Source organism: Chionomys nivalis, chromosome 1 (assembly GCF_950005125.1).
Source record: "Chionomys nivalis chromosome 1, mChiNiv1.1, whole genome shotgun sequence".
Lineage (NCBI taxonomy): Eukaryota > Metazoa > Chordata > Mammalia > Rodentia > Cricetidae > Chionomys > Chionomys nivalis.
This window is the reverse complement of record NC_080086.1, coordinates 118,161,041-118,188,822: the sequence shown is the minus strand read 5'-3', so window position 1 is coordinate 118,188,822 and position 27,782 is coordinate 118,161,041. Positions and strand designations below refer to the sequence as shown.

The following is a 27,782-nucleotide window of genomic DNA, read 5'->3' as shown; positions in this document are numbered from 1 at the left end:
TGACGCCCTATTCAGCATGAAGCAGTTTGGAGAGAAAAATCTGTGCCCATCTTCCCAAATATTGTTTATAAATGTTCTTTTACATTTAAAGGGGGATATGATATAGGTATGAATAATTTGCATTGATATGGATTTTGCTTTAGTGATTTAAATTTAAGGTCAATTTTGTTATATGTATATGTATTTCTGATATTGATTAAGGTATTGTGATTGTATAGCTCATGTAAAAATGTTATGTATATAAGTTGTTAATGAATAGTTATCTATAATAGTCAAGTTTGTAGTCATGTTAGATTTTCTAGATGTACATAGATATATTTTAGATAGACATTCTTCATATCTTTCAAAGACTATGGAATATGCTATTTAATGTTTTAATAACTTAGGACTTTTCATGACAATGAGACACTCTGCTCCCGGCAGCACCAATCTACTTCAAGAGGAAGATGGGCATCGAAGAGGATCCTTATGAAGTTTGATAGCCATTTGGGCAAGAAACTGCTCTTGCCTGGACTGTTGCTTAAACTAGACACAAATAACCCGCAGAGAGAGGACTACTGAACTTGCCTAAAGGTGAGATGATCTTTCGGGGTTCCTGATTCATGAAAGAGTCTGCGAGACATTCTGCAGGACACAGCAGATAGTGACTGAACTGCCTTTGAAATTTCCTGCTTCATGGAAATGTCTGCTGGAAACTATGGGACTGTAGGCTGAAGATGGATTCCCCAATGGTACAGAGAAACTTTGGGTGACTGTCAAGGCAGCCACATGTCTCTGTGATTTCTAGAGTTTTGTAAGTTTCTTACTTCTTGTTTACTTAGGTAATATTATATCCTTCTGGAGTCTTTGATGGAGTTGAAGAATGGTTAGTTATAGTTATAGTTTTCCTTTGTTATGATAAAAGATAAAGTAGATGTAAATATTGTAACTGTAATTCTTGCTTTATAACTGTTTTGTTATATGTAATTTTGCTATGTTAAAGTGAAAGCCTTTCCTTTTTGTTTAAACAGAAAAAGGGGAAATGATGGAGGAAGGTCATTGGCTAATAAAGAAACTGCTTTGGCCCATTTGATAGGCCAGCCTTTAGGTGGGTGGAGTAAACAGAACAGAATGCTGGGAGGAAGAGGAAGTGAGCTCAGATGCAGGGCAGCTCCTCTCAGAGACAGACGCCATGCCATGCTCCCCTCTCCCGGGCAGATGCAGGACAGCTCCTCTCAGAGGCAGACCCGATGCAGCCAGCCGCCAGGTCAGACATGCTGAATCTTTCCCGGTAAGACTGATGCTACACAGATTATTAGAGATGGGTTGATTGGTAATGAGAATTAGCCAGTAAGGGCTAGACCTAATGGGCCAAGCAGTGTTTAAAAGAATACAGTTTGTGTGTTGTTATTTTGGGGCATAAGCTAGCTAGGCGACCAGGAGCTGGGGCGGCAGGAACACAGCCTGCAGCTCCCACTACACAGGACTCCAGTCTGTGGGATGATACCACCCACATTTGTTCATCTTCTACAGACGTGCCCAGAGTGTGTCTCCTAGGAAATTCCAGATCGCAAATGGACAAGGAGGTTTAACCATCACGTGGTGGTTGTGAGTGACATGTAGCTATTGACCACACATGTCTACTGCAACTGAAGATTGGGCATTTTGAAAAAGTTTATTACATTTATTGTGTGTAGGGTAGATGGGAGAATGCATGCCACAGTGAGTGTGTGGAGGCCAGAGGACAGCTTGTAGGGGGTCCAGGGATCAAACTTCAGTCCCTTTACCTGCTGAACATTTTGCCAGTCCAAGACTGGAAATTTAATTTAATATAAACCCATGTAACATAAGTATCTGTGTGTTGCTTGTGGGGCCTTAGAGGATAGCATGTGTCTAGAGAACAATGCTTTATGTGACCCCTGGGGTACAGAAACTGAAGAGACCAAGAACCTGGAGCTTGTGCTACTCTCTAGGCTGTGGGATGAAGAAGTTGCACCCTCAGCAGGGAGCTATTCTGTTCAGAGTGGGCTTGCATCCAAGTGACTGGTCCTGCTGTACCCAGCCAAAGGAGATAGAGGTGGGATAAATTGTTCAAGCTAGACAGACACTCGGTAGATGCTCCTACATATGGTTCTTTTCAAGAACCCCTGGGACCTCTTGCACTTCTCCCTTCTTCCCTTGGCCATCAAAGCTTTAGGGTGACAGAGACCAAAGGCCAGCCCCTTATTTTGCTGACATGAGAAAAGAACCCTACTCTAGTCCACTCTTGCAGTCATGTAGAGGCAGAACCAGGTCAGAAGTGTTGACGGTCCCTTGCCATCCGGATACCAATAGTGCTCTGTGAATGAACCCCTCAAAATGAAGCAGTGTGCTCTCAATAGTGGACTAGAGAGGGGCATGAGGGGAACAATGACTCTGTAGTTCCTGTGGAGGCTGAGGTACCCGAAGTCCAAGAGCTTACAGCAGCCTGTGTAACAGTGTGTAACACAGTATAACAGCCAGTGTAACAGTGAGACCTTGTCTCCATAGAAACTGTGTAACACAGTGTAACAGCCAGTGTAACAGTGAGACCTTGTCTCCATAGAAACTGTGTAACAGCCTGTGTAACAGAGTGAGGCCTTGTCTCCATAGAAACTGTATAACACAGTGAGACCTTGTCTCCATAGAAACTGCTGACCAAATAAGCACTGGGATGTAAACCATCTTTGCCTAGTGGTGGCTAATGTGTCCTAGGGGAGTGGTGCGTCACACATACACCTAAATCTTTATCATTTATGTGTATGTGTGTCATTCTGTGTGTATGTTTGTACATGTGCGCAGGCACCCACAGAAGTCTTCTGAGGGTATTGGATCTCATGGGTCCAGAGTTACAGGAATTTGTGAACTACCCAAATGGTGTTTGGTATATATTTTATACCTGCTGCCTGCAGTGGTTTGAGTAGATTTGACCCCATAGACTCATGTGTTTAAATACTTGATCCTTAAGGATTGGCACTATTAAGAGGTGTGGCCTTGTTGGAGGAAGTGCGTCACTGTGGGGCAGTCTTTGAGGTGTCATATAATGCTCATGCTATGCCCAGCACACAGTGTCTCCTTCTGCTGCCTGAGGATCAGCTCCTCCAGCACCACATCTGCCTGCACACCACCATGCTTCCTGCCATGACAGTAATGAACTAGACCTCTGAACTGTAAGCCAGCCCGATTGAATATTTTCCTTTGTAAGAATTGCCATGGTTATGGTGTCTCTTGACAATAGAAACCCCAGTTAAGACATTGCCTCTAAACTGTTTTTGCTTTATAAAACAGTTTTTGCCTTACAAAACAGAGGCTGGAAGTCTAAAAACTACGTTTCCCAGAATCCCTTGGCAGTTTCCTTCCAGACAGGCTTGTTGATAGGGGCGCAGTTGCTGGGAGAAGAGATGGTGACAAGACAGACACTGAGTCTGAATCCCACCAGCAATAACAAAGAGCTACAAACTTGGCCTTGCCATGAGCTTTTAGAGACCCTGCCGCAGCGGCACAGTGTCCCCCTCCCCCCAGCAGTCCGTGGCTAACTTGAAGAAAAGTAGTTTTCAGATCCGCTTGCAGCCATGTTAGGTCGTATGACAAGTTTGGTTTGATAGAGAATGAGTGACGTGTGTTGTCTCGGGACCATGGTCTTGAAGGGAGGCATCTGTCTAGACCTTTTCCTTGTCTGGAATGTAAGTGAATGGTCTTGGACCACAGAGCCTTGGTCCATGGGATGGTGTGGGAATAGGCAGATATGGAGGGACTCTGTGCTGGAACTCCTTCCCAGAAGAAGAATAAACCTCTTACCTGTTGTTAGCTAGTAGAATTATTATTTTGAACTTCTACTAGCAGAGTCCAAATTGCTCTCTAGCATTTATGAGGTATGACCCCTGAAAATTAAGTATGGCAGCCCCATTCCCTGGGTAGGGCCTAGCTTCAGCACTTTTCCACACATATTTTGGAGGATCAAGTGTGCAACCAGGTTTGAGAGCATGGTTGAGGTTCAGTTCATTCCCAGACTCTACCAACCTCGGCTCAGGCTGGGCCAGGGGTAGCTCTGATTTGGCAGTCCTATGTCTGGAGAGGCCTAGACAGGCAGTGTGAGCAGGAAGTCAGGAGGAGGAGCCTGGGCAGGCAGTGTGAGAAGTAAGAGGAGCTCTGACCAGACAGAAAGCAAACAGCACAAAGGGTGGCAGGCTGCTTTTTATTCATCAATAATTTAAATACCCTTTAGTGTTCTCTCAGCAAAGTGCTGCTCAGAGGAGAAAGTGTTGTTTCCAAGTGCTGTAGGCTCACCTGCATGCTGGAACCCCTCCCCAGAGAACACAGCATAAGGAATGAGCTGTAAAGCCAGGGCCAGCTTCTTTGGGAGGAGGGACGGGGGGGGGGTGTCTCTGGTCAGGTTGGTGTAGAAAGGCCATCGCTTCTCCTCAGTGCACAGTGAGGCTGGCTTTGCTCTGCATTAGGTGACATCACACGGCAGGATGCCTGCTGGTGCCAGGGCTTCTCCAGGGTCACCAGGTTCAGGCCACATGTCTGTGGGGCCAGGAATGGCTTCAGAAGGTCCTTCCCACTCTACAGGAGGAGACTTCAGGGTCACCCAACAACCCTAGCGATAGACAGACAAGCCCAGCATCTCTTCTGGATGCTGCAGTGCCCCGAGCTGCTGCGTGGCAGGGCCTCCCAGACACTGATAGAGATTTGTGCTTTTCTTTTTCCCTAAGAATGTAAAAGGCTACACTAAGATAGACCCAGATGGCCTACAGGCCCTATGGTGGCAGACAAGATGGGGTGCTGTTGGTATCAGTCCCCCAGAAACATCTCCTCTGTTAATAAGGGCACAGGTACCCTCACTCTAGAACCTGTAGGAAGAGGAGCCTGCTGGGAGTCTTGGTGACCAGCTATTTTTAGAGGTGGGCTTGGGGTGGGATGCTGGCTTCTGTGTAACACATAAACACTGTACACTGTACACAAAACTCCCTGACACAGAGAGGAACAACACCCAAGGAGGTCTCTTCAAGTGGCCCCACCTGGGGAGGTCCCTTGAGGAAAGGGCTAGTGGCTGTTTGTAAGGCTGCTGTGCATGGATACACCTGTGCATGGCATGCAATGGCCAGGGCTCCCTGTTTGCTGCTCAAGGGCTGAAGGCCTGAGGCTGCCTAGCCCTTAGACCACCCCATCAGGACCTTGGGCTTCATTCGGAAGACACAGGGGCTGACTATGTGGCTTTAGTGAACAATGACATGGACAGTGGCTTCTTTATCTACTCAACTTTAAGAGGGCCTGGGGCTCAGCCCCTGGCTTCTGTGTTCTGTGTGGCCACAAGGAGAAGACAAACGATGATGGGAACCCTACCGTGTCATTACAGGAACCCACAACCCAGTAGGACCCTGTGAATGTGGACCTGAAGTTAGGCAGGTGAGCGGCAGCCCACAGGAGTTGAGAACATTGGTGAGCTGCCAGTCATGGGTCAAACTAGACCATGGAAGAGATGTTGCCATCTAAGGACATGGAGCCCTTCTTAGGAAAGGGGTTCTTATCAATGTCATTGTTTCTAAACGATAGGAGAGCCTATATTCTTGCTTTTCCGAGTTCTCTTAAATAAGAGGTCACACCACATAACTCTATTGCTCCATCAAGTCCCCTGACCCGGGGAACCCCAGCTTTTCAGGAGCCCCCAGGCATCTGGGCCACTGAATCCTTTGGTCTGGGCAGAGGAAAATGATGCGATGTCATACCACATAGTGGGACTGAGACTGGTGTTGTGTGATGGGGCCCAGAGGGACAGGGGCAACAATGTACATGTGTCACTGGATCCCGAGATACTTGGAGGACAGACGTTTCTCTGGGATGTCATGAGAAGGAAGGGAAAGAGGGGGCTTCCTTTCCCTGCCCCCTCCAACCGTGCCTATGCTTCATTGAGAGGCTTTGCTCTAACCGTAGCCGATTGCTTTCTTCCAAAACAAATGATGCATAAAAAAGGAACTGAAAACCGCTAAGGCTGTGCGGTGTAGGCAACTCAGGGATGCCTCAGAAGCATGGTGACAGAAGAGGCTGCTAAGGAGTGCTTGGTGTTCTCTCCCCTGGAGGAGGATCCTGGTGGTTGTTCCCCTGCTCCCAAGGAGGCAGGATTCCGTGCAGTGCTATGCATTTGTCAGAAGGGTGGTTTGGATATCTTACCACATGATGACTTGGTGACCGAGCCTTAGTCCCACTGTGCTGCTGCCAAGCTCCCTCCCAATGGGCAAACTGCTATTTTGTCTCGTCCAGATGACTCTGCCACGGGAATCTCTACATCCCCCTCTGGATGGCTCAGCTCCCCAAGTTATTTCCCGTTGCCTAGGTGACATCTCTAATTGAATGCTTTTTAATCTGTTTCTTTTTTAAAGGGATGAGCCTGGTGCCTTACGTCCAGGTCCTGTCAGAAGCTCTATACTGGAGACTTAAGTCTCTTAAGAGTGTGTAGTTACTTCCTGGGACCAAAGCCATTATTCAGATGTTAGCTTATGGGCTGGTTCTGATGGACAGTCACAGTAGATCCTGGAAGTATGACTTCTGGAGGGGTTTCCCCCTTGAAGATTTAGTAAGACTGCCTCTCTTCAGCCAGTCTTACCTCACTGGTTTTTTACACCAGAATAAAGCCCATGTTTAGAGACCAACCCCAAACCAGACTACAAATTACCCAAACTAAACTCCTGTGCCCTGGTTTTTTTTTTTTTTTTTCTAGCTGAAAATGGAAGGGGAAAGAAGAGTTCAGCATTCAAATATGGTTTTTAATGTTATGTGTGTGTGAGCGTATGTGTATGCATATGTGCACACACACTCTAGGCACATCTGCCAGGGAGACAGATAGTATTCAGGTGATAACGCTTGCAAAAATTCCTACCAGAAGTGTTGTATATTGGGTCACACCATGAACGAACACTTTTCTTAAATGTTGACATTTCTTAAGATGAGAAAAAGGCAGAGGTGTGTTCCTTCACAGCTTTCAAATTCTGCCATTTCAATGAAGCCTTGGGTGTCTGGACTTCCCTCTGCAGAGCAGGAGTCTGGGAGGTTCTGTCCTTCAGCCTGAGGACCATTCTTCAGAACATCACTTTTATCCCACTACCCCTCCCATCCATAGGTTCTGGTATCTCCATCCCTCCTGCCTCCTCCACCTCCAGTGTAGAGTGTGCAGAGAAAAATAGACCCACCTGGTTATTTGGAGACCACACAGGGCTCAGAATGTGATCTCATTGTGCCTGCCCCTAAACACTATGTGGTAGGCACAGAAGTTTAATGGCCTGACATTTGCAATATGGCTCTTTTGGCTTCTGGTGCTGTAGTGCCCTCCTCCCCTGTGGGGGTAGAGGGCAGAGCCCTGAATCAGAAAGGAGGTGGATGGGGGCTGTGCGCTGCACCTCTAGGCTTTCTAAAAAGGGGAAAAGAGTTGAGCTGGCCAACAATAGTTAAGAAGACAACAATGACAAAATCTTATCTGAGACGAAACAACCAGTCCTGATTAGTAACAGGAAGCGGCCCTACCGGTGCGGTGCGTGAAGCTTGTGACTGAAAAGGTCGGGGGGCTCATTTCCGAGATCTCCCCGAAGCACAGAGCAGGACTCCCAGTCAGAGAGCGCCTCCTCCTACAGGTCCCTCTGAGTTTACACAAGAAGAACTCACGAAGTGGACTAGCTGCGGGCTGAAAAAGGCCAGCTAAGCCCCTCACCACTTGCAATTTCCAAGTGTGGGGGGAGATGCCACCGACCGCTGGTTGGTGCTGTTTCCTCTCATTGCATAATACTACACCGTTCCCGGTGTGTAGTGGCTGTTCTATATATATATACACGGGAAGGCAACATATGGCGCTCCCTACCCCCACCTGTCAAAACTGTGACTATATCACTTCTGACGACCAGAAGGAAGCTGCTAGGCCGGGCCAGGATTCTAAAGGCTGAGGAGGTAATTCAGAGCCATGAAAGGCGGCACCATATGCTTCGGGGTTGCCAGCTGCTTATGCGCATGGGGAAGGCTTTGGTGCCTGTCTGCAAAGCCCAGGAATTCACTGGCACGGGGAGGGGGGTAGATTTGGGGTGCCACGTTTTCTCTTTTCCAGGAAGAGAAATCTGTTGGCGGCCACGATTCTCCAAGAGGGGACTCAAAAGATCACAGTCTCATCTTAAACTTGCCCTTGATAACGTCAGGCCTGGCCAAATAGTATTTCTTTAGAAAACATTTTTTGTTTTTTATGTTTTTTTTTTGTTTCGTTTTTATTGGATAAAGATTAAGAAAGCGCCATCTCGGAGAGAAGAACTGAAGCAAACCCGCCCTACCGCGCGCAGTCCAAGCAGGGTCCGCGGCGCTGGGGGCGGGCGGCCGCTCTACCTGGAGGCGCTGGTCTCTGCCAGCCGGTTGTTCATGATGCCCAGCGCGCCCACGCCGCCCGAGAAGCCGTTCTGGCGTGTGTTGACGCACACGCTGCGCGGGTAGCCGTTGGCCGTCTCGGACAGCTGCTTCTGCAGCAGCGCCAGCGACACCTTGTTGGACGCTGTGAGGTCGCGCATGGAGATGAGCTCGCCCGACAGGCGGCGGCCCTCGGCGTCGCTGTCGCGGGTCGCGGGGTCGGCACCTAGCGCGGCCAGGCGGCGGCGCAGCCGGGAACCCGGGGTGATGGCATTGCGCCGTGACAGGGGCGCGCCGGGCACCGGACAGCAGCGCGTGCAGCAGCGGCAGCTCAGCTTGCGCAGCATCCAGTTGAGCACCTGCTTGATGAGGATGGAGATGACGTTGAAGAGCGAGTAGATGCAGCACACGCCGAGCAGGATGAAGAGAAAGTTGCCCAGGCGGTAGAGCCCCTGGTTCCGGTAGGCGGCGTGCTGGCTGCTCACCAGGTCCCCGAAGCCAATGGTGCTGAAGGTGACGAAGCAGAAGTAGAGCGAGTCCACGTAGTCCCAGCCCTCCACGCTGGTGTACATGGCCGAGGCGCAGCATGCTAGCAGCACGGCGAAGAGGCCCAGGATGAGCAGCACGTGGTACACCGAGGGCTTCCAGCCCGCCAGGCTGTCGGCCTCCGATAGTGCCGAGCCTCGACGGAAGGTGGGGGGCAGCAGGCCGCTGCGGCGCAGTTGGCGCTCTCGGCAGGCGCGCATGATGAAGGCCAGCAGAGAGATGATGCGCTCCAAAAAGAGGTTGAAGAACAGGATGGTCCCCGCACAGCCAAACAGTCCATATGCGATGAGGAAGGCCTTCCCACCCACTGTGGCTGGGGTGGTCATGCCGAAACCTGTGGAGATAAGAGTCGGGGTCAGCTAGGGCAGGCAGTCTCTATCTGGTGCAAGCACTTGGCAGGCGAATACAGATGTTGCGGGATCAACCAACTTCTGTCTTAACTGATTTAAATCAGGTGGGGGTAGGACAGTGTTTGGGTGGAAAATTCACCCCAGACCCCTGGCACCCATATATCCAAAGAGTCTGGAATGTTCGGGTGGAAGTTCTATCCCAAGCCCCCTCCCCTGGGAGTTGCCTCAGTCCAGACTCCACCCCGAGAAAGCCAAACGATGACCCCTCCCCAGAGATGCTCAAGACCATTCCCACAGGGTATTTAAATTCCCCCCCTCCCCCACTCCAAGAACAAACACTTGGTTTTCTGGTCTTTCTTCCTTCCCAGTCTCATCTCTGGGGTTTGTAAGGCCACCCGGATTGTTGCTATCCATTAAACATGGAGTTTTTCCGATTCAGTTTGATTTGGTCTGATTTGGATTATTGTGTAGGGGGAGAGGTTTATTGGGGCGCAGAAACTTTTTATCTGGAGGTCCCAAGGGGGGCTGTTTTTCTCACTGGCCCAAGGCCATGTGTTGGGAAAACACCTTTCTCCCCCAGCACCTGCTCTTGGTCTCCAGGTTATGATCGGCTTCATCTAGGTAAGTTCTGATTTCTAAGTCATTGTCTTTGGAGGCTCAGGGCCTCATATTGAAGACAGGGCTGTGCCAGGCACCCGACCTGACCTTGTCCCTGTGGGATTCTTTTATCAGGAGACGTCCTGTTAAAGCATTTCTCACACCCCTCTGTTTTTTCCACCCAAAGTCTACCAGAGTGGACGCATTGCTCTAGGCTGTGAATCCTGGCATGGACTTGAAAAAGGAACACTTACAATTCGAGGCCTGATCTCCAAACACCATTGGGCTGCCTTTTACAAAACCTTTTTAAATTGGGGCTGACACCTTATGTCCCTTAACACCTAAAAGTTTTTGCCCGTGTGAAACAACCCCCCCCCATATGCCGGTGGTTTCTGGATACTGCGCTCCTGCTCCCCCTCCGCACCCCTCTCCCCACTTCTCTTCGCTGTTTGCTATTTGTCTGCATTCCTGGCATGTGATCTGTCTCTCTGGGATTCTCCCTGTCCTCCCACTCTGAGCTGCATAGGTGTTCCGTCCTTATGTTTCTGTTCTCCCTCTCAGCACCTGCTGATCTGGCCCTCAGTGGGACCCTCTGTGTGCTCGCCTGGCTTCTGCAGCCTACTCCAGGATTTCTAAGTTGGTCAGCTGACACAGTTTCCTGGAAAAAGGTTTGTTTGTCTGTCTGTTAATATATATGTATAAATAATGTGGCCACAGTATGCTTGTTTTGTGTCTCTGTGTTGTTTTGAAATCTATAAAATTGGGCTGGAGAGATGGCTCAGTGGTTAAGAGCATTGCCTGCTCTTCCAAAGGTCCTGAGTTCAATTCCTGGCAACCACATGGTGGCTCACAACCATCTGTAATGAGGTCTGGTGTCCTCTTCTGGCCTGCAGACATACACACAGACAGAATATTGTATACATAATAAATAAATATTTTTAAAAAATCTATAAAATTTGTAACTCCAGATTACAACAGCTCTGGAAAAATAATAACATGTGAATAGCCAACATTTTTGGTTGGGGTCAAAGTGAAAACCTCAGTGCCATCTTTGGTAAGAGTACCCACATGCCCTGGACCTACCAAGGAGACATTCTGCCTCCAAAATTCTTTAACATACTAAAATATTCCTTCTAATCTTCTTGCCTTTTACTGACATTGGTAAGCTGTAACTGATTGGGTAAACTATATGTCCAAATTTAACTTATATGTCTAATTTAGATATACATGACAGGTAATAATACCCTGAGAGTATGGCATTTAATAAAAGAGCTTCTTATGACAGAGACATGCCAGCTCCTGCAGCATCCTGTATCTCCTCCAAGAAGATGCATGGCTGAAGAAGACCTGTCTGGAGGCTTGCCTTTGGGTATGGCAAAGCCACCCATGCAGCAAAAAGCTGCCTTCCACCTCAGCTTCCTGGACTGGGGGGAATCGATCATCTCATCCTGTCAAGACAGGTAGACTGAACCCTACCCCCACAGGAAAATCTTCAGGCCTTCTGGACTCAGCAGCTAAAGGCAAGTACTGCTTCTAAGACTGGTATTCGCCAAAGACTATGGAGAGACTTGGGATTGCCTGTGTAGAAAAAAAAAAAAAAAAGCCAGGTCACTTCTGTTCATTTACCTATCCCTCTCAGATCTGTCTGATGGCGTTTGGTGACTTAGGGTACTGGTAGCTCATTACTTCATTTGTTAAGTTTCCTGCTAAAGTACAGACAGATGTGCCTTTTCCACAGGCTTCATAGTCCAAAATTAACAGGTATCTTCAAAGGTTCAGAGTTTCCAATTTCCTTTAATTGTCTTCTAAAATGTTCACACCTTTTAACCTAAAGCCATAGCCTTGTGCTGTGACATCAGGATGTGAATCTGTCCCAGCTGTCTTACAGACACCTGCAGGTTCCTGAAAAAAGTTCTGCTGCTGCATCAAGGAATTGGTCTGGTGAAAACAGTCTCCAGAGCCCATTTTAACCCGGCCCATTTTCAAGCATATTTTACAGGTCACTCCTATTGTCTGGGCCAAGACCAACTTACAAAGGCCCTCCAGATAACACCAGTACCTACACCAGCTCCTGGAACTTCACCATTGGTATCACCTCTCCTGGCTCAAATGGGCACCTACCCAGCAACTGAAATCTGGGCTTGAAGGGCATATCTTGCCCTCGTGTCTCACTTATTCACCCGTGCTTCTCCTGTACAACCAGGGCACTTCTCTGTCCCATTCTTTCTGGAGTTAATCACCCTTCCCATGACTAGCCCCATTCATAGAGCCAGTAATAACAATCTATTTTTTTCTCCTAGCAATGTGCCTTCCCATCTCCCTCAACAGAAGCCTGAGGTCTCCAAGATGGCAGGTAACCGGATGCCTCTCCAGCCACACCTTCTGCTGAGCATGAGCCCACCAACTCCCAACTCTCCCCTCTCCCATGTTACCCTATGCCTGCAGCAAGTAGCCACACTTGAGCTCACGTCCCTATACCCAAAGAGTCTGGAATGTTTGGATGGAAGCTTCACCTCAGCCCCTGGCACCCATATATCCAAAGAGTCTGGAATGTTTGGGTAGAAGTTCCATCCCAAGCCCCCTCCCCTGGGAGTTGCCTCAGTCCAGACTCCTCCTCTGAGAAAGCCCACCAAACGATGACCCCTCCCCAGAGATGCTCAAGACCACTCCCACAAGGTGTTTAAACTGCCCCCCAGAGAACAAACACGTGGTTTTCCAGTCTTCCTTCCCAGTCTCCACTCTGGGGAACAGGAAGGCCACCCTGGAGTGTTGGTATCCATTAAACCTGCACTTTTTCTAATTAAGTTTGATTTGGTCTAATTTGGATTATTGCGTCAGCGAAGAGGTTTATTGGGGTGCAGAAACTTTTCAAACAACACTTATACATTTCCCTCTCTTGGTGGCTCCTGATCATGGGAACCCCAACACATGGAGAGGGGCCTTTTCGGTGGGGATATTTACCGCAGTGTGGGTAGGGAAGATAAGCGCTAGGAAGGGTCCAATAGGTGTACCAAGCAGCAACAGGTGCACAGATGCAAACCACTGAGCTGCCAGGAAGCCAGCAAGACACCTGTTCCCCTAACTGAATTTTTTATGACTCCCAGGCAGACAGCCTTGTTGGGCCGGACTTCCAGAAGGACATCTTGTGAAGGGGATTCCTCACTCTGGGACCACTGAGATAGAAGGACCACATAGCCTCTGGTTCACTTACCAAGTGAATCACACAAGGATTCTTTTGGAGGACAAGTTCCCTTCCCCAGCACTTAGAGTGCAGATCTGGGCATCTGCCACTGGCTTCTGATCCCCTCTCTCCAGGACCACTGTCAGTCACCCTTGTTCGTTCTGACCCCCTCTCCCCAGGACCACTGTCAGTCACCCTTGCTCATCCTGACCCCCTCTCTCTCTCCAGGACCACTGTCAGTCACCCTTGCTCATTCTGACCCCCTCTCCCCAGGACCACTGTCAGTCACCCTTGCTCATCCTGACCCCCTCTCTCTCTCCAGGACCACTGTCAGTCACCCTTGCTCATCCTGACCCCCCCTCTCTCTCCAGGACCACTGTCAGTCACCCTTGCTCATTCTGACCCCCTCCCTAGGACCACTGTCAGTCATCCTTGCTCCAACCAAGGCCAAGGGAAAATGCTTTGGCCCAGCCGGGTCCTGTGGTGCTGGTCTATGACTGGAGTTTTGTCCGGGAAGGTCTGCCCTAGGCCCAGGCAGTTGCTTACTCTTTTCAGTCCTTATAATTAAGAGAGGTAACATGCCTACCCATTTGTGGAAAGCTGGGGTTTAAAGCCTTTGTTAATGGATTCCCACAGAAGGCCTGGCTGCCCCCACAGTGCGCCCATTAAAGTTGCTTGAGAAAGGGGAGCGAGGTCTTGATTATCTTGGTGCATGGAGTCTGAGCTGTCTGACCACCACACATTTTCATGCCTGTGGGAGCCAAGCTTCAGAAGCGTCCCCACTACCTTCACACCCAACAGAGAGGGACGACCCTGTGTGCAGTAGGCCCAGCTCTGGGAAGAAATCAATGATACTTTGTTCCAGTTAGCTTATTGTTTTTAAATGGGCCAGAGAAAACACTCCCTAATGCTTTCCGAGCAAATTCCTTAAGCTTGTATGCTAACAGTTTTCTTGATTCTCTGGAGGAAACACCCAAGTTGTCTATTCATTTTATGATTACTGACTCGAGTTCAAGGGAAATCCTATGACATTACTCATTGAGAAAGATGTTTTGTTGGCTGTGTTCCAAATTTGTCCACAAAAGAATGAAAAATAACAGCAAATAACAGTAACAAAACAAACAAGATGTTTGTAGTCTGCCCAGGAATGAGAAAGAAGGATTTTATAGTATTCTAAAGTCAAACTCAACTTCTTGGGCTCACAAAGAAATGAATTTTTTTTTTGGTTTTTCGAGACAGGGTTTCTCTGTGGCTTTGGAGCCTGTCCTGGAACTAGCTCTGTAGACCAGGCTGGTCTCGAACTCACAGAGATCCGCCTGCCTCTGCCTCCCGAGTGCTGGGATTAAAGGCGTGCGCCACCATCGCCCGGCTGAACTCTGTATTTATATTGAACCTGTGGAGGTAGAGGTCAGGCCTGGCGATGAATGCTTACAACCCCGGCAGGAGGGCTGGGAGTTCAAGGTCATCCTTGGCTGCGTGTAAACTGGAAGCCAGCCTAGGATACAGGAGACCCTGAAGCGACTCTCGCCAGCTCGAGCATGGCAAACAGGGCTCTGGCAGGCCTTACCTTTTACCCCATTCCATTTTCCTTGCTAAAAACCATTAGATTGTGTTCCTAAAGCTAGTCACCAAGGTCTATTCCTTTATTTGATCACTTCCTGAGGCTGACGACCAAAGTCCAGCTATCAAAGTACTGAAGTCCAGCAAAGAGAAGCCCCCTTTGGCTTACCTAATTAACATGTCCAAACATGGTATTAGGCTTAAACACCTCATCCTAGCACAGGCTTCCCGTTTTACCTTTATAAACTGACGTTTTCCTAAGGGCCATGCTGTCTCCTCTCTATCCAGAGTCAGTCCTTTGTCCCTCTGGGACAAATATCCCTTGTTCCCTTTCCCTCCTCCCTCATCCTCTGTCTCCTGTCTTTGTCTCTTATTTCCCGCCCTTCATCTCCCTTGGACAAATACATTTCCTTTGGCTGAGAAATTGGTCTTTTGGGCCTGAGCTGATGTGATCCTTTTAGACCCTGTCTCAAAAGCAAAACAAAATGAAGTAAATTTAGGAAGCCTTAGATTGGGGGCTGGAGAGATGGCTGGTGATTAGGAGCACATACTGTTCTTTCAGAGGCCCTTAGTAGACACCTGAGCAGTCACACCAACCAGAACGCTAACTCTGGCATTCAAAGCCTTAGGCACCTGTATCCACAAACTCCATTCACATAGTTTAAAGTTTTTGATTGATAAGTCAGTGCCCAGCAACGTAACTAGACTATGGTCTGCCTATTACAAGGGAACCTCACTCATCGGAAACAAAAAAACCAAAAAACATGAGCCATAGCTATTTACAGTATGATGAATCTCATGTAATAAAGAACATTGAACAAAAGAAGCTGGAAACAAAGAAACCTGCACTATTTCATTATTTCAGTAATATAATACACTTTTTAAAGGGATACTTATTTAATTGATCAAATTATAAGTAAAGAATAGGGGCTTTCCTGGGGAGAGGGTGCAGGGGTCCTGGAAATGTCTCCCTAGTGCTGGCTGTGTTGGATGTGTTAACTGTATTTTGTGTGTTTTCTCACAATAAGAAAAAGCTCTTGATTTTTAGAACATGAAACTGGAAGATATTTAATCTGCTTTCGTTATAGCAGCCTATTAAAGCCTGAGGCCTATTTTATCAGTGTTTGAGAGGAAAACAACTGGATGCTTTGTTTTACTTTGTCACCGCTGGCGACCATAGCCAGGCTTGCAGCAAGGCTGGCAAGCCCTCTGCTACTGAGCTCCATGCCCACCTGAGGGACCTGAATGTTGACCTGCCCCTCGCTGTGCTAGTGAGGGAGGAGAGCAGCGAGAGCCTGGCCTGGGCTGTTGTGATGGCTGCTCTGCTTAGGCAGGGACAACCTCTCAAGGAGGGATTCCTTTGTTAAATTCCTAAAGAAGTGGAAAATCCCAAGCCTGGAAAAGTGATGTTTATCTGAGTCACAAGAATGCTGAATTGGACTTTCCATTCTTCCCAGGTTTGACAACTAGGACACCCCCACCCACTCCCACTCCCTGCACCTCACCCACCCCCACTCCCTGCACCCTCACCCACTCCCACTCCCTGCACCCCCCCAGGTATCTGAAAGGCTAGAAATTTGCTGTGAGGGGCTGGAAAGATGGCTCAGAGGATAAGAGCACTAGCTGCTCTTCCAGAGGTCCTGAGTTCAATTCCCAGCAACTACATGGTGGCTCACAACCATCTACAATGAGGTCTGGTGCCCTATTCTGGCCTGCATGGATACATGCAGGCAGAATACTGTATATATAATAAATAAATAAATTTAAAAAAAAAGAAATTTGCTGTGGGAGCACATTCTGTCCCTTCAGCCAATAGCCTTTAAGATACCAGCCTACTTGGGTGTGGTCTCTGATACTATAAAAAGCTGTAAAGCCTGTGTTCGCTCTCTTGCTTCTGGCTCCCGCGTCAGGCTGCTAGACTCTGTTCTTGCTTTTGCAGAGGACTGTTATCTAGAACAATGATCTATAAGTTTTTTCCTTAAATAAATAGCCCTTTTATTATTCATAATTCTGAACTGGTGTGGGATTATTTTGTGTCTTCCATCATCATCTGGTGCCCACTGTTTGGTTTTAGAAACTTTGGTTTTGCTGCGTGCCGCCAGGCTTGGAGCATGCCTGGCTCAGCCCACCTCAACCACAGCCTGTGCGCGCGGAGCCAGTAGCTCATTTGGATATAGAACTCTCACTCAGCGGTGGCTTTTCTTGCTACAGATCAGGCATGGTTCTTCATATTATTTCATTACACACCTCGAAGTAGCTTCCAGTCCCTGTGCACTTGCCCTGGTGCTTGTGCCCTGCCACCACACACCATGTGAAAACTCAGGTGAGATACAGGCTTTCCTGGGTGCCTTCTGTTATCTTGTTGTCCCTTTACTCCTGTGACTGCTGACCAATCAGAGCCCACTGTGGTTCATACAGTCTGTGATTTCTATTAAATAACTATTTTTAATCTAAGCATATCTTGCAGCATTTCACTCTAAAATTAGATTTCAGACCAGTCACATAACTCCAGGTGCACTGCTAGACCCAGCTGGGTTCAATTTTTAGGTGGCCCATGATACCTACTAGCAGGTAATGGTTATTGTACCTAATCCAGCTGATTAAACAACAGGTAAGATTTAATATCCAAAATATAAATCATAAGTTTCTAAATTAAAAGGGCAATATGTCAGACAACCTGACTGTTCAAAGTTTCAATAGCCTCTTTACTTACACCATGTACGAGGTTTTACAAGACTTATAAGATGTCCCTTCTACATCACTATTTTTGATTCTGGGGATTAGTCTTGTCCTCAATATCTTTTTCTTAAAAATATGGTTTGACAATGGGGCTAAGAATGAGGTGTTTTAGAAATGGTACAGTCTTTACAGACTGATACCAAGCTTCTTGAAAAAGAGGTCAGAACTCTGAAGGAGGATACAAACAATTTAACTAACAAAACAGTCAACTGAGGTACTTTTAGAAATGGTACAGACTGATAATAATTTATTTAAAGGAAGATCCAGCACTCTGGAGAAGGATACAGCCAATTTGGCACATAATGGGGGTTGAAACATTATTTGAGTACAGATGTATTAACTGGACTCTGTCGAAGGGGTATGACAGATTGACTGAGAGAGTGTCTCTCCAGGAAGGTAATATGCATGCTATGAAGATTATGTCCAAGGATGAGACATTATCTCTACTGGACAGACTTCATACCTTGGAATCCTCAATGAGGGCATTAGAACAGAACACTGGACAGGAGATCTAGACTTTACAAAAGGCAGTGGTAAGTAGATGTGAAAAGACCGAGAAACAGATCGACTTTGATGACCAGAGACATAAGGTACAAAGGCAAAATTTAACCTCATCAGTATGTAAAAATCTCTGGGATAGCTTCCCCAGAGTTCTTCCTGCCTTTCCAGTAATAACATCAGAAAAAGTACATAGACCCAAGTACCCTAAGGTGGTCAAAGGAAATTCAATGGGAGCCCATACATATGACTGATCTAAATGAAATTAAACAAGCAATTGTAGCTTATGGACTACATTCGTCTTTTGTTAGGGAAATGGCCAAAACGTGGGCTTCCAGTAACAAAGCAATGCCACAAGACTGGGCTCAGTTAATCTCAGCAGTCCTAGAAAGTAGAAAGCAGTTACTTTGGTGGTGCTTTTTTAATGAATAAGCTAGATTTTAGAGCAATAAGAAAAAAACAAAAGGACTTGATATTTCCTTAGATCAAATTCTAGGTGAAGGACTTTACTCTGATCCTTAGGATCAAGCTCTTTACGATGACCACACCTTGTTCCTATGTAGAACAGCAGCTTTAAAGGCTTGGGACAGAATTCAGGAACTAGGAGAGTTGAATCATATCATAGGGTTGAATAGGGTCAGAGAGAACCTTTTAGTTATTTTTTTTTTTACAAAGACTAACTAGGGCTGCACAAATAGGGGTAACTGACCCAGAAGCTAGAAGTATAATCATTGAATCTTTGGCTTATGAGAATGCCAACATAGAATGCAAAAGGACCCTTGGGCCTTTAAAGATCAGATCATCACCCATGAATGAATGGGTCTTGCATACAATAAATGTAGAGACACTTGGCTATGGTACTGAAGCTTGGGTAGGAGAAGCAATTTCCAATGGTAAGACATCAAAATACCAAATATTTTAATTTTGGTAGAATGGGATATCTGAGAATGGATTGTAGACAAGGGATTCCTAGGAATAATGTCTTCTCTGGCAATGGCAGAAATAGGAGGACTCAGCCTTAAGGTATATGCAGAAGGTATAACAAAGGCCGATAATTGGACCAATGAATGTAGGTCTATGAAAGATAGACAAGGCAACCCAATAACATTGGGAAACTCCATGGGCGGGGGCTCTTGCAGGCTCCCATGATGAACATGGTCTAATTATTCCCAGTTACTGTGGAGAACATGTCTTTCCAGTAAAAAATTTAAAATCCAATGCCTGCTGTTAACAATACTGGTCTGAATGATGGGTTAAATGTGGAGGATGAATCAAAAACTCCAGTAGGACATAGGAAACATATATTCTGGCAGACTTCTATAAATGATCAGAGACCAAAGATAAGAGTGTGTATAAATAACATTTTTATTTAAGGCTTATTAGACATGGGTGTGGATGTAAGTATCATTACTCCAGAATCTTGGCATCTGAATTGGCCTCTTCAGGAGGTAGATATTCAGTTCCTGAAAATTGGAAACCTATCTTGGGTAAAACAAAGCATGAGATGGGTTGAATACATAGGGACCGAAGGGCAAATAGGAAGGCAGATGCCATATATAGCTAATATTGCAGTGAATTTGTGAGGTCATGACCTATTGCAGCAATGAAATATACAGATTAACATTCTGCAGCCCAAAAAACTTATTTTTCTGAGGAAAATATTAGAAGATATTATAGATGATGTACACCAGCCATCGAGCTGTACAAGAACACAAAGCAATTGATAAACCTTCAGAGGTATCAATAGCCCTACCTTTAAAATAGTTAACCAATATGGGTTAAGCAGTGGCCTCTAGCTGAGGAAAAGTTGCAGGCTTTAGAACAGCTGGTACAAGAGCAACTAGATGTTCAATATATTGAAGAATCTAGCAGCCCTTGGAATTCTCCTGCATTTGTTGTCAAAAAGAAATCTGGAAAATGGAGAATGGTGACAGATCTTAGAGGTATCAGCAAGGTTATTCAACCTATGAACCCTCTTCAATCTGGAATTTCTCTGCCTTCTCTGTTACCAAAGGAATAGCCTCTCATAGTTATTGATTTAAAGGATTGTTTCTTCACTATACCTTTACAGCAATGGATAGAGAAGAGTTTGCATTCACAGTGCCTACTTATAATAATTCTCAGCCTACTAGGAGATATCAATGGACCATCCTCCCACAGGGGATGCTCAATAGCCCCACCCTGTGCCAATACTTGGTCAGCCAGCCATTGGAAATAATACATAAGCAATTTCCTAAGTCTATAATCTACCATTACATGGATGACATTTTGTTATCGGATTCAAATATTGATGCTTTAGAAAGAATGTTTGAAGAAGAAAAGAAAGTCTTGCCTAAATGGGGATTACAAATTGCTCCTGAAAATTTCAAAGAGGAGATTCTGTCAATTACCTAGGTTACAGAATAGGTTTATAGAAAATTAGAACTCAAAAGGCACAAATTAGGAGAGACTGGTTACAGACTCTTAATGACTTTCAAAAATTATTAGGAGACATTTCCAGTCTATGACTGGCTGTTGGGATAACACCTGATTTAATAATTCATTTAAACAAAACCTTGGATGGTGATAAAGACTTGAATAATCACAGAGAATTAACAGCTGAAGTGGAAAAAGAATTGACAATTGTTGAGGAGAAATTACAGGAGGCACATGTGGATAGGGTGAATCCAATTATTAATTGTATTCTAGTCATAGTGCCTTCTAGATTTTCTCCTACAGGAATTTTGATGCAGAGGGATGATGTTAACTTAGAATGGATCTTTTTACCACATAAACCAAGTAAAAAATTAAAAATGTATGTGGAAAATGTCTCTGAATTAACCATAAAAGGTTTATTGAGACTTTGTCAATTAGCAGGTATAGATCCAGCAGAGATTATAGTGCCTTTTACTGCTGAAAAAATAAAAAAGTTATGGGAAGACAATGAACCCTGGAAAAGTTTGTCCGAATTTTTTGGGAGAAATTAATAGCAATTATCCCAAAAGCAATAGACTTAACCTCATAAATAGAACTTCTTGAATTCTTCCTGAACTGTACATGATGCACCACTAACTGGAGCCCATACATTTTATACCAATGCAAATAAATCAAGGAAAGCAGGTTACAAATCAAAAGAATTAAGTAAGATGGAACAAAGCCTTTATAATTCTATCCAGAAGGCAGAATCATATGCTATTCTTATGGTACTAAGGGATTTTAAAGAACCTCTCAATATAGTTACTGATTCACAATATGCAGAAAGAATTGTCTTGCATATTGAAACTGTTGAATTTATACCAGATGATATGGAATTGACTTCATAATTCATCCAGGTGCAAGACATTATCAGGAATAGGCTTTGTCCCATATACATCTGATCCCATATGGGTCTACCAGGTCCTCTAGCACAAGGTAATATAAAAATTAATCAATTATTGATTGGAAGTGTGTTGCGAGCCTCTGAATTTTATTAAAAAAATCATGTCGATAGCAAAGGTTTAAAGAAAGAGTTTTCCATTACATGGCAACTAGCTAAGGAGATTATAAAGAGACGTCCTACTTTCTCTTTCTATAAGCAAAAACCATTACCTACAGTGAGTAACCCAAAGGGTACTCAGTAACTCAGAGGAATGAAATCTGGCAGATGGATGTGTTCCATTATACGGAATTTGATAAATATTAAAATATCACCACACCATAGACACATATTCAGGTTTTCAATGGGCAACTGCCTTGAGCTCAGAAAATGCTGATTCAGTAATCACACACTTATTAGAAGTTATGGCCATCATGGGCATTCATGCACAAATAAAGACAAACAATGGTCTGGCATATGTATCTAAGAAAATGAAATGGTTTTTTTGTTTATTATAATATAAAAGCATATTATAAGTATACCAAATAATCTTATAGGTCAGGCAGTTATATAGGTCAAATTGTACTATAAAGGATATGCTGAACAAACAGAAATGGACGTGTCAGGAGCCATGTCCCCCCAAAATTTACAGGAATCACCGCAGTGAGGAGTTTTGCAGAGAGCTCTACTTCTCAATTGTATTGAGAATAGTCTTATTGACAAAGCCTATCCCACACCCAAATTAACTATTAATAGAGAGCTATCTGTTAACGGAACCTGCCTCACATTCCAAACTATCTAGAGAACTAGGTGGGTCAACTTGTGACTTCCTGACCAAGGAATCGTGACCTGACCGATCGTAACCTCTTGGCCTACGTGACGGTCATGGACCACGTGGCAAGATCCCGTGCCCCAGCCCCTCAAGCTCCTCATCCAGGGGCTATATAAGCTGTAACCATGACTCTAATAAACGGAGGCTTTGACAAATATGCTTAGCCTCATTCCTCTTATCAGCCCATGTCTTTCAGGTGGTACCTCTCCGTGACCCTGGAATAACTGACCAGCCAGGCGGGTTACAGACCCTAGACAGAGTAACCCATCAAGGCGGTCGACATGGATGGAAAATACTTCTAGAAATAGATTGCATAATGCTTTATTAACCTTGAATTTTCTTAATGTTAATGAGAAAGGAACAACAGCAACTGAAGGCATTGGATAATTGTAAAAACTTCTGAATTGAATCAACCAGTATATTTCAAGGTTGTGTTGACTTCACAATGGAAACCAGGAGATGTGCTAAGCTAGGGTAGGGGTTTTGCTCTTGTTTCCACAGGAGAAGAAAATTATGGATACCATCAAAATTAATAAAGATTCACTTTGAAAAGGTGAAACCTCTTGAAAAAGAGAAATGACAGCTCATCCACATGGTGACAATCATATAGGTGGTAAGAAAACTTCATATGAATTGGGGCAGGGTTCTACTCTTGTCTTTCCAGGAAAATACACATCTTCAAAAACTCAAGAAACCCTGGCTGTTTGGATGCTAACAGAAGGAAAAATAGCTATCCAATAAGGATCATCATCATGAAAAAGGAATATGACTTGTAAGGACAGGTGACCTATATATATATATATATTCATATACACACATATATCTTTATGAATATATAGAGCTGGTTTTGGAGTTGGACAATGGCTCTGTACTTCTCTAAATCCAAGCACGTTGGTAAAAGGAACATTTAGAGTTTCTGTCTCGTATCGGGAACCATCTAGTATGAGACAGAAGGAAGACTTTAGAAAAAATTTTACTTTCTCCATTGCTATTTTACCTATATCATATTCTTCATTGAATGTATGTTTATGTGAATGATGTTTAAGCTTTCCACAATGAACAATAGATTTTCCTACAGATCCTTTTTGCAGTAATCTTTGAAAATTCCAGGAAGAAGATGGGGCCCCATAGCAACAAATCCACCTGGTTGAGATGACATTGTGATGCAGATAGCGCTTCTATAAGACTGTTTTTTGGGGTAACAGCTACTGGAATGGTGCACTTTCTCATGACATTCTGGCCAGAACTCCAAATAAGAACTTTGTGGGAAAAAAAAAACCCTATAGACTGCTCGGAAATTGTTTGCAGCTATATTAGACAGTAATTTTGAAACTTAATCATCACTATACTTTTGCAGGATCCCATTAAGAGAATATCACTCCTATGACAGTGGGAAGCAATTCTAGAGGACAATGCCCCCATCCCAAAATTATTTGTCCTTAGGGTTGGGAACACTGTTTAGGGGTTGTTATTACTTGTACTAGATAGAGGGTTGTGGTGAAAACTATGTTTATTCAAAAAAATGGGGGGATTAATAATAGTGAGTAATATAGTGAATACTTGTGAGCTATTATTTATGCATAATTTACATTGGTATAGTTTTTGTATATTGATACAAGTTCAAATTATATTTGTTATTTTTGTTTACATTATTTGTACACCTATGCAACGTTTTTCTTTTAGATTGTATATATTCATGTTTCTACCTCTGTTTAGGACATTTTGTATATTGATACAACTTTTAGGATATATTTTCTTTTTTTTTTTTGATTTTTCGAGACAGGGTTTCTCTGTAGCTTTGGAGCCTGTCCTGGAACTAGCTCTTGTAGACCAGGCTGGCCTCAAACTCACAAAGATCTGCTTGCCTCTGCTTCCCACGTGCTGGGATTAAAGGCGTGTGCCATCACTGCCCAGCTATAGAACATATTTTCATATTGCAATATTTATTACTTCTACCTCTGATCAAGATACTTATAGATTGTTTACACTTTGAGGTCATTGCCCTCATTTATTGCACATTTGTTTACAGATTATTTAATATTCTGACATGAAGTTTTAGTTTTTAAGTTATACAGGTATAAAATATTATAGGTCAAAAGTTGTTCATGTTTGTTGTACATACAGTCAGATCAATTAGGTTTTTTAGATACATAGAGATTGTATTCTGTCTAGATAGGTAATCTTCAACCACTTTAAGGATCTGTAGAACATGGCATTTAGATAACTTAGGGTTCTGTTGGTATGAGACATGATTGCTCCTGACAGCACTAATCTATTCCCAAGAGAATACTGAGCACCAAAGACACTCCTCTCAGAGTTTGTTTTCTTCTTGGCACAACTGGCCTTTGGGCAAAGAACTGCCTATGTCTCAACCACTCACAAAGAACATGGTATCCAAAATGGATGAGCAGGACACAAGGAAAAAGGCTGTCAAATCTTGCCAAGACACGGTAAGATGGTTCTGAAAAATTTCTTGCCTCTAAAAATGGTCTGTCAGTTACGCTACAAAGTTGGTTTCTTCAATGTTGCAAAATGAGACTTTGGATGATTGCTCCATCATGTATTGCTCACTTTGGAAGCTGCTTGATTGCACTTCCTGCCTGCTTAAGTAATATTATCTCCCTTCTCAGACCTTCGATGGGGTTGAAGATTAGATAGTCATAGTTATTGTACTTTTATGAACTAGCCAAGCCATTTCCTATACAAGACTTAGGCCCCTTAGGATAGGATGTTTACTAAAACATTTAGCATACATTCCTAGCTTAATATTGTTTATGATGCTTGTAATTCTAATTATACTTGATATCTGTTCCTAGTGTATATAGTTTTGAATTGAGTTTGGAACTCTCTTATTTAAACAAAAGGGGGAGGTGCTGTGGGAGCACATTCCACCCCTTCAGATACCAGCCCACTTGGGTGTGGTCTCTGATACTGTAAAAAGCAGCTGTAAAGCCTGTGCTTGCTCTCTTGCTTTTGGCTCCCACATCAGGCTGCTAGACTCTGTTCTTGTTTTTGTAGAGGACTTGTATCTAGGACAGTGATCTGTAAGTTTTTCCCCTGAAATAAATGGCCTTTTTATTATTAATAATTCTGAACTGGTGTGGGATTATTTTGTGACTTCTGTCATCAGAAATTAACCTGGATATTTGTGGGAGATGCATTTAAGGTATTAGAGTCATTGTGTGCGGTGTTCTTCCACAGGCTGCTTATAGCTGTGGGAGGCTGTCAAGAAAACAGTCAGAGGCTAGGTGGTGGTAGTGGACACCTTTAATTCCTGCACTCAGGAGGCAGAGGCAAGTGGATTTCTGTGTTCAAGATCAACCTGGTCTATAGAATGAGTTCCAGGATAGCCAGGGCTACACAGAGAAATCTGTGCCAAAAAAACAGAGGTGGGAAGGGGGAGAGAGAGAGATATCAGAAGACAAACAGGCATCTCTCTTCCTAGCTGGGTACTGGCTGAGGCTACAGGAACTCACGTGTACCTGCACAACTGTTGGATGGAATGTTGGGAGAATTCCAGGATGACCCACAGTGTCCTGAGTCTGAAGCTGTGTTGGCCAGATGACTGGGTAGGAACCTGACAGGGGCACTTGCACAGGCAGGGATGGAAGGGGTAGTGATGAGACAGTCTTTACCTCAAAGGTGGCATAGGCTGGATTTTAACACAGTCCAAGGCCTCCTCTGCCTCAGCTTCCCTGTGGTGATGCATACCACTGTGACTGGCTTACTGTTACTATTGGGATCTATTCAAGGGTGGGGAGCGATTTCTCATTTAGCACAGCTAGCTTCATATTCTTTTCCCTTCACTGGCCCCAGCTTCACTTCTGGCTTTGGGTTCCCTGTTGGGTCCATCTAGAAGTAAGCACCAGCTTTGTCAATCTTGAGAGACAGATGATAAATAGATAGGTGATAGATAATATAGATGATAGAGTATAGAGAGATGATGATAGATTGATAAATAGACAGATGGTAGATAGATAATAGTTGTTTTTAACTAAATCTCAATTGTTCAGTTTTACCAATAAAGACTTGGGATCCAGATGCTGGGGTGAAAGTCTACTAGCTCAGAGAGGGAGAGAAAACACCCAGCTGACTTTCCTCCTCAGCCAGCATCCCAGAAAGGCTTTTTCCTATGCCATCTCAAATAAGACTCCTCAAACTGAATGTCCCTCCCATCTCCTTCCTAGCATCTCTCTATCCGTCCTCCTTACTCCCTCTTACGCTATGGTTCTTTTTTTCCTGTCAACTGGTTGCTTGCTAGGTCTCTTGACCAGTGGTTGACTTTACTTAATCCGGTTTACAATATTCAAGCAGAAAGCTTTTGGATTAAAGGCTATGGGCTAGGGCTGACACATACCACAACTAAAAACAGGCTTAGGGATTCACAGTGTGCTCAAATATCCTGCAATAGATAGACAGATAGATATGATTGATAGATGCTGGAGATATGGGCCTGTTGGTGGAAAAGCTGAGACTGACAACTTCTCTTCTGTGTTTGTTGCTGCATGTGGTTGGGCTAATTCGAAAGGCAGGAATATTTAGCTTAGGTCTCTGTGGGTGCAGGGCTGAGTATCCATCTCACTCCAATGCTCAGTGACTCTGGATACAGTGGCAGGAACCAGCCAGCTACATGGCAAAACTACCCCTCTATCATCCTGCCTGGCTGGCTTGTCTTTTGGGGGGCTCTGGGATGATTTTCTCTGTTTAATGGCAGGAGATTGTAGTGATATTTTATTTGTATTTCAATAAATAAAGTTTACCTAAAGATCAGAATGCAAAGCTAAGCCACTAGAGGTCAGGGAGTGGTGGCACACACCTTTAATCACCAGGACTCTGGGAGACAGAGGCAGGTGGATCTCTGTGAGTTCAAGGCTGCTACCCTGGGCTACACAAAACCAATCCAGGAACCACAGATCCAGGTGGTGGTGGCTCACGCCTTTAATCTCAGTGTTTTGGAGTTACACACCTTTAATCTCAGGACTGGGGAGGTAGAGACAGGAGCGATATGGCTGAGCAGAGAAAGGAATAGAAAGGGGAAGGCCAGGCAGTGGTGGTGCACGCCTTTAATCCCAGCACTTCAGAGGCAGGCAGATCTCTGTGAGTTCAAGGCCAGCCTGGTCAACAAAAGCTTGTTCCAGGACAGCTAAAAGGAAAATAAAAGGGGGGGGGGTGATGAGACAGGAACTCACTGGAGTGTGGAGTCTAAGAATTCATGGAGACAGGATCTCACCTTTTCAGCGGGAAGATTTGATAGAGATGAAAGTTCTCTCTAGTGGTTGTCCTTGGCATCCACACACCCAAAGAGTCTGGAATGTTCCGGTGGAAGTTCCACCCCAAGCCTCCTCCCCTGGGAGTTGCCTCAGTCCAGACTCCACCCCTGAGAAAGCCCACCAAAAGATAACCGCTCCCCAGAGAGGCTCAAGATTACTCCCACTGCTCCTCAGACCACTAATATGTGGTTTTCCAGTCTTCCTTTCCTGACTCCTTTCTGGGGGTCTGGAAAGTCATCTGGGAGCATTTGCATCCATTAAACCTGGGCTTTTTCTAATTCAGTTTGACTTGGTCTGATTCCGATTACTGGGTTGGTGGAGAGGCCTATTGAGGTGCAGAAACTTTTTAGTTGGCTGCTTTGCTTTTCTGATCTTCAGCCTGAACCCTAATATCTGTCTCTGGGTTTTTATTATTCGTGCTACAGGAGACTGAGGGCTGAGGAGACTGAGGGGTCAGGAAAGCTGGGGAAACAGGACAAAATCCCATGGTGCAGTCCAGTGT

The 27,782-nt window shown here is 44.9% G+C and overlaps 1 protein-coding gene across 1 annotated transcript in view; it reads right to left on the bottom strand.

The window, feature by feature from the left end:
- Nucleotides 1–4,186: 4,186 nt before the first annotated feature.
- Nucleotides 4,187–27,782, bottom strand: part of Kcnk12 (potassium two pore domain channel subfamily K member 12) — a 63,202-nt gene continuing 39,606 nt past the window's right edge. Inside the window, exon 2 of the mRNA XM_057779688.1 lies at nt 4,187–9,253. Within this exon, the coding sequence (XP_057635671.1) occupies nt 8,352–9,253 (902 nt within the window). The 3' untranslated portion in view covers nt 4,187–8,351. The remainder of the gene's footprint in view (nt 9,254–27,782) is intronic.